The sequence below is a fragment of the Salvia splendens genome, chromosome 5 (assembly GCF_004379255.2).
Source record: "Salvia splendens isolate huo1 chromosome 5, SspV2, whole genome shotgun sequence".
NCBI classification, from domain to species: Eukaryota; Viridiplantae; Streptophyta; class Magnoliopsida; order Lamiales; family Lamiaceae; genus Salvia; species Salvia splendens.
This window is the reverse complement of record NC_056036.1, coordinates 42020128-42027216: the sequence shown is the minus strand read 5'-3', so window position 1 is coordinate 42027216 and position 7089 is coordinate 42020128. Positions and strand designations below refer to the sequence as shown.

Below are 7089 nucleotides of genomic sequence, written 5' to 3'. Positions count from 1 at the left end.
GCGTGTAACAATATTTTTTAAGAGCTATTGATTGCGAAATAGAGCGCCATAAATAACGTCGGTCTCGACGTAAATATGGTATCATATTGTCTTTAGTTATAATCTATCAAATAATTCAACACGTGTATCATTATATCAACACATCTATTAAATAATGGATAATCATACACGTGTATTAACTAATGAATAAAAGCTGGTTAATCGCAAGACGAATGAGAATATGCCAACCCTAAGCAAAGTGTAATACATGGGATCTCAGGGGAATAACACCGACCTTCAACTAGATGACACATATATCAACACCTCTATTAAATAACAAATAATCATAGTGTAATTCAACACATATAATAATTAACGAATAAAAGACAACTGCACAGAGATAAAAGGGAATACGTCAACCTCAAGCAACACGACAAAATGGGATCTCATGACAACGATATTTGACTAGACAACACGTAAACCCGATATCAAAATATCATAAGTCATACTCGATCACGACGCGTGTCTAGTATCATAACAGAATCGATCAAAACAAATCATGAACTAACAAGAGTAAATGCCACTCGCATATTAATTGCGAATCCGAGCTCCGTACAGAGCATTTGTCATTAGGGATGTCAATCGGGCCGGCCCACCGGGTTTCGGGCCAACCCTACTCGGGTTGCGGGTCAATCGGGTGCGGGCTAATCGGGTTGAGATTTTTTCGGGTTATAAAAGTTCAACCCTAACCCTAAACGCTCGGGTTTCGGGTTGGCCCAGCGGGTTAATCGGGTTGCTACCGATAAAATTAACATGCGATTAATCCAATAAATAATGACGAAAATTAGTTATATATAAATATAAATATTTAGTTATGATAAATTTGAGATTTATACTTAAACTCAAACACAAACATGATCAAATACTAATATTTGAGATTTGTGTAAAATAAAACATAAATTTAAATATTTTAAAGCATGTTTAAAACATGTTTATAAATTTAAATATTTATTAATGAATTAGAAGTTTCTAATTTATTTATTTATTATTATATTAATAAAAATTTAATATATAATTATATGTTTAATATAAAATTGAATGTTATTTTTTAGTTATCTATATTATAAAAATAATCAATGAAATTGTCCAATTCGGAGTCAAACAAATAGAACAATAGAAATTTTATCGGGTTTTCGGGCCAGCCCATCGGGTTTTCGGGTCTGACCCTAACGGGTTGCGGGTTAATCGGGTGCGGGCTAATCGGGTTGTAATTTTATCGGGCTAGAAATTTTCAACCCTAACCCTATAAATTTGGCGGGTTATTCGGGTCAGCCCACGGGTTGCGGGCTGCATTGACATCCCTATTTGTCATGTTAACGCAAAACACTATACTTGCATAACTCTCACAAGTTTTACTCGATCACACAACTTGTGTACATGACTAATGGGAACTAACAACTATAAATGCCACTCCAATAGAAGATAGAAATAATTAGGTCAAAATTAAATTTTAATTTCGTACAAAGATTTATAAAAAGTCATTTTTGCTTTTTTAGGGTAGAATTCACTATTCAATGGATGTGGATGTAGTTGAAGCAAGAGAGGAAACTGACAGAAATCGAAAAAATTCAAAAACTTTCCTTAAAAATTAATCCCGATTTCAAGTCCGCGCCAAACCCCGAAATTCCTCTTCTATATTTGAGGCAAAGCGCAGAATCCAAAAATCAAACCCACTCTCTCTCTCTCTCTCTCTCTCTCTCTCTCTCTCTCTCTACTTTGCTTTTCTCATTCACATCTGTATTCATTAATCAATCGTCATCACCAACAGCAACCCTCAAACCAAATGGCGCAAGTTAGCGAGCTCCCCTGCGACGGCGAGGGCGTGTGCATGGTCTGCAAGCAGAAGCCGGCGGAGGCGGAGGTCCTCGCGTGCAAGACGTGCGTCACGCCGTGGCACGTCGCGTGCCTCACCTCCGCGCGGCCGCAAACCCTAGCGGACACGGCGCACTGGGAGTGCCCCGACTGCTCCGATCTCTCCTGCGCCGCGCCGGCCGTCTCCGGGGGCGGGCTGGTGGAGAAGATCCGCGCGATCGAGGCCGATGCGTCGCTCACGGACCTGGAGAAGGCGAGGAGGCGGCAGGAGCTGCTCGGGGGGGCGAAGGAGGGCGAGGAGGCGGAGGGGAAGGGGAAGGAGACGGACGGGGACGGCGCTGGCAGTGTTTTGGGGATTTTGGGGGACCAGTTCAACTGCTCCATTTGCATGCAGCTTCTAGATCGACCTGTTTCGGTACGGTTGTGCTCATTTCTTCGTCTCTTCAGTTTATGCGTTTTTGGAATTTTGGTTTATGTGGCCGATTTTTGTAGGGATTTGACTTTTTTGATGGCTGAAAATGATTAATAATTTGAATGGGGTCTGTTTTTGGTAGTTTAACTGGACCGGCTACGTTTTTGCTTGTGTGTGAATTGGTGTTTTGTTTTTTCTCTTTCTTTTTCTGTGTGCTTATGCTTATTCAAATGAGTTTTTTGTTGCTAGCTGTGTTGAATTTTCGTTGTAGGTTTTGATCTATTGTTTTGCGTGGACTGTTCTTAAGATTTCCGAGTTTTATTTGAATCGGAGGCAAAATCTTACAAACTATACTTAGTATAGATTGGTTTCTGGAATTTTGATTTATGTGGCTGATTTTGGGTTTTGTTGAGGGATTTGAGTTTTTCGATGGCTGAAAATGATTAATAATTGAATGGGGTCCGTTTTTGATAGTTTCAATTGGACTGCTTTGTTTTTGCTTGTATGTGGATTGGTGTGTTGGTTTTTCTCTCTTTTTTTTTTATGCTTATGCTTATTCAAATGGTTTTTTTTTGTTGCTAGCTGTGGTGAAAATTCGCTGTTGTTTTTTATGTGGTGAAAATTCGCTGTTGTTTTGCATGGACTGTTCTTAAGATTTCTGATTTTTGATGAAGCATGTATTGCTTTTGATCTGCTTGAATATATTGAATGTGTGAAAATTCTCGTTTTGGGTGATATTTGAAGAAAGGTTCACTGAATGAGAACCTTTTTTGTATTGTACGAAAGGGTAACACGCCAATGCTAACAACATGTTAAACACGCCAATCCTATTGCTGTGTGTTTAGAGAGACGGTGAAGGCTTACACGTTGTTAGAATTGGCTTGTTCAACTTTTAAATGAAGCACTGGTGTGTTTCCCTTTCATAGGATACAACAAAAGGTTCCATTTAGAGGACATTTAATCACCCGAATTTTGCTGATGAATGTGTGACTTTGTGTGTATGTTTTTGTTGCATATTCAATGCGGTTGGTGTGCTGTAAATGGCTTCGTTTGTGTTCATATGGATTAGAAGAACATTTAGGGATTGGATACAAATGCTCTTTGATGAATTCCTATGTTTCAATTCAACTTATGTACTTGGGCCTGTGGAATTGGAGTCTTCAATTCCAATTCCAATGTTTGGTATCACAAAATATTTGGATTTGGATTTGAAGTACAATTTCAATTACTCCCAATTTCACAATTTAAATTCCATATTAAAAGTAGATAATTGGAATTCCAAATAATCATAAAATTGGACAAATTCACACACTTCACACAGAAATACAAACACACTGCACACACACTGCAAGCACTATATATCAATTACTTACATCAGTTTTACCCAACAAAAGGATTTGGAATTGAATCCTTGAAATTCGATCTGTAGAATTCTAATTCCAGTTCCGTGTACTGAACGGACCCTTTAGTTATAAAACAAAGCTTCTAAACTCATCCTTGTTCTCTTGATTCTGTTTTCAGACACCATGCGGTCACAACTTCTGCTTGAAATGCTTTCAAAAATGGACTGGGCAACAACGCATGAAGACTTGTGCTATTTGTCGGAAGATGATTCCTGTCAAGATGGCAAAGGAGCCTCGAATCAACTCTGCCATTGTTATGGCAATCAGAATGGCTAAAGCTTCCCAGTCTAACATCTCTGTAGGCCCTGCAAAGATATCCCATTTTATCCACAACCAGGATCGCCCCGACAAAGCATTTACCACAGAGCGAGCGAAAAAAACCGGAAAGGCTAATGCATGCAGTGGGAAGATTTTTGTCACAATCCCTTCAGATTTTCTTGGTCCAATTACACCAGAGTATGACCCGACAAGGGGCTTAGGTGTTATGGTTGGAGAAACATGGGAAGATAGGATGGAATGCAGGCAGTGGGGCGCTCACTTCCCCCATGTTGCAGGTATTGGGGGCCAGTCTAATCATGGGGCCCAGTCGGTTGCACTCTCGGGTGGCTATGAAGATGATGAGGATCATGGAGAATGGTTTCTCTACACGGGGAGGTATTAAATGCTGCCTCTGTTTGGCTCTATTACTTAAGATTAAGATGATATTATTCTCTTGCCTTTCTTGTTAGCAATGAAATCTGTCTGAAATTATTGTGAAACTGGGTGTACGTAGTCTGCCAATTCTTAATTACTTTATAAGGGTCTATTAATAACTTTCCTTGTGAAAGTGCCCATTAATTCTCTATTTTATTGCTGGGTACAGTGGTGGACGTGATCTTACTGGGAATAAACGGACGAATAAGAAGCAGTCGTTTGACCAGAGCTTTAAAAGCTCCAACGAAGCTTTAAGAGTCAGTTGCCGTGAGGGCTATCCCGTACGAGTTGTGAGGTAAGCTAAAATTTCTCATGTAATGCTTAAGTTCGTTGTTAGTATTATTTGTAACCCTGTGCAAAATAGTTCAATCTCTTTTGTTGTGCATTCTTTGTGCTGTTTATTACTTGAATTAGATGACAGTACTATACTTCATTTTATTCTTTTGGCTTCTAATACATCTTGCTCTTATTTTGTTGCAGGTCCCATAAAGAAAAGCGGTCTTCTTATGCACCAGAGGGGGGTGTACGCTATGATGGGGTTTACAGGATTGAGAAGTGCTGGCGCAAGGCTGGCCAACAAGTAAAAATTTGTCAAATAAAGACATTCACCTGTGATTTTTATTTATATCCTCTTATGACATTCTTTTTGAATTATTACAGGGATTTGTGGTCTGCCGATATCTGTTTGTTCGTTGTGATAATGATCCAGCACCGTGGACCATGTGAGTTATCGTATATTTGCCTTGTGTGCCCATTCTACTATCTGTATTTTGTGATGTACTCTTAAACTCTCTATATACTTTTGGCTGTAGTGACACCCACGGAGATCGTCCAAGACCCTTACCTTCAATTCCTGAGTTGAAGCAAGCTAAGGATATTACTGAAAGGAAAAAGAGTCCTGCCTGGGATTTTGATGTAAGCAACTTAGACTGACTAGGTCATTTCATTAATCTTGTGTTTTATTGGTGATTGTTTCTCGAGGTTTGCATGGGTCTAGGACTTTACGTCTAACATTCTTAGGATAAAATTACCTAGAGACTCATCCGTCTAAAATTTTCTGAAATAGGAGCAAAAGGGTGTCTGGACTTGGACAAGACCTCAACCGCCCAGTCAAAAAACACTTGTTGACGGTGATAAAGTAAAGATCACCAAGAGAAAAAACCGAAGTGGGACTGGGTCTGTTAAGGAAAAGCTTTTGAAAGGTAATTTTCCCTTTCCTATTCAAACACTGCTGTGATTATTTGTCTTTTCTGAAAATTGTGGACATTCTTATAAAGCATCATTTTTTGTTTCAATTCTTGATTTGTTTTGTATTTTAATGCTTTTGATTGCTTGTTTGACCTTGACATGGTTAATGTAATGCAGAATTTAGTTGCCTCATCTGTCGGAAAGTGATGGTTCAGCCACTCACCACTCCCTGTGCTCATAACTTCTGTAAGGTGTGCTTAGAGGGTGCCTTTGCTGGCCAATCTCACGTCAAAGAGAGAAAAAATGGAGGGAGGACACTTCGTGCACAAAAAAATGTCATGAAATGCCCATCTTGCCCACAAGATATTTCCGAGTTCCTCCAAAATCCTCAGGTACATGCATTAGTACTCCCTCCGTCCCGCACTATTCGCACTTATTTCCTTGTTAGGCGTCCCAAGTTACTTGCACTCTTCCATTTTTAGTAAAAAATTTCACCTATAGCCGTCATTTTTTACTTTCCTATACACTCATTCCTTAATCTCCGAGCCGAAAAGGAAATGAGCGAGTAGCCCGGGACGGAGGGAGTATTTGTTATATTTCTGTTTGGATTTTCATCTGGCCGAATATAGCTCGCGAGGCTTATTCTTGGATGCTAGATGTAACATAAAATGGTTGTGCTAATGATTCAGCTTGACTATTATTATGTGCACAGGTCAAACAGGGAGTTGATGAACGTTGTTGAAACGCTACAGAACCAGTTGGAGGAGGAGAACTCGAAGGCTAAGGAGACCGAGGATGCCCAAAGCTTGAGTTCAAGTGAGAATGCTGATGGAGAGGGCTCGGAAGTGGAAATGCGAGAAGATGCTGACAGCATCGATGAAGATGCTATTAGTGTTTCTAAGCGAAGGAAGCTTAGCAATGATGGTGCTGAAGCGGGAGAAGCAGATGGGGCGAAAGATGATGAGGGCGGGAAAACCAGGCATGCTTGCTGATGGAGAAGAGAGCACAGAAGTGAATGTGCAAGAAAGTGCAGACAGCATGGACGAAACACCAGACTTTGTTGCTGAAAACAAAGAGAACTGCGATGTGAATGCTGAAAGCATGAAGGGGACAAGGCTGAGGAAGCCTTCAAATGACTCAATAGCTGTTCCTGCTTCCTCCGCAAAAGAAACCTGATGCAGGAGTCCCAGAACCCCGTGAGCCAGCAAAGCGTGGGAGTGGTAGGCCTAAGAAAGCCTCCATGCAGAACAATTCCGGAGCGAATTAGTCTAGGAGCAGGCAAGGAGCATAGAGAGGTTTTCAGATGATGCTGGTACCTCTGCCGTCTCTTCTCCTTATATTTTGCCATAGGCGCCCCAATGTGAGGAAACTCTGGGCCTATTTTGATATACTATTATTTACTAGAGGTGTGGTATAAACAACATTTTTTGTGATTTCATGGGTAGAGTTTTTCTCTTGGTATAATTTCAAGAGAGGTTTTGTAACTGTGGATGTGATGGTGTTTACCATCTATATTCCATGTAAGCTTTTTAACCCTTTCAA

General features: G+C 40.2%; 2 protein-coding genes across 2 annotated transcripts; both read left to right on the top strand.

Annotated features, from left to right (window-relative positions):
• Window positions 1–1726: 1726 nt before the first annotated feature.
• Window positions 1727–6249, top strand: LOC121805735 (E3 ubiquitin-protein ligase ORTHRUS 2-like). The gene is made up of 9 exons (XM_042205712.1): window positions 1727–2266; window positions 3785–4320; window positions 4529–4654; window positions 4840–4939; window positions 5020–5081; window positions 5172–5274; window positions 5426–5561; window positions 5725–5951; window positions 6133–6249. Exons 1-9 carry the CDS (start codon window positions 1823–1825, stop codon window positions 6226–6228), a joined length of 1830 nt encoding a protein of 609 aa, XP_042061646.1. The 5' UTR covers window positions 1727–1822; the 3' UTR covers window positions 6229–6249.
• A 22-nt stretch (window positions 6250–6271) lies between these two features.
• On the top strand, window positions 6272–6835 carry LOC121805736. Its single transcript, XM_042205713.1, has one exon. It carries the CDS (start codon window positions 6370–6372, stop codon window positions 6721–6723), a length of 354 nt encoding a protein of 117 aa, XP_042061647.1. The 5' UTR covers window positions 6272–6369; the 3' UTR covers window positions 6724–6835.
• Window positions 6836–7089: the final 254 nt, after the last annotated feature.

Bases quoted from the DNA above. Each gene is read 5' to 3' on its own strand.
- LOC121805735 (XM_042205712.1), top strand. From the start codon at position 1,823: ATGGCGCAAGTTAGCGAGCTCCCCTGCGACGGCGAGGGCGTGTGCATG. The intron at 2,267-3,784 runs GTACGGTTGTGC...TTCTGTTTTCAG, and splicing joins TTCTAGATCGACCTGTTTCG to ACACCATGCGGTCACAACTT. The intron at 5,275-5,425 runs GTAAGCAACTTA...TTTCTGAAATAG, and splicing joins GTCCTGCCTGGGATTTTGAT to GAGCAAAAGGGTGTCTGGAC.
- LOC121805736 (XM_042205713.1), top strand. From the start codon at position 6,370: ATGCTGATGGAGAGGGCTCGGAAGTGGAAATGCGAGAAGATGCTGACA.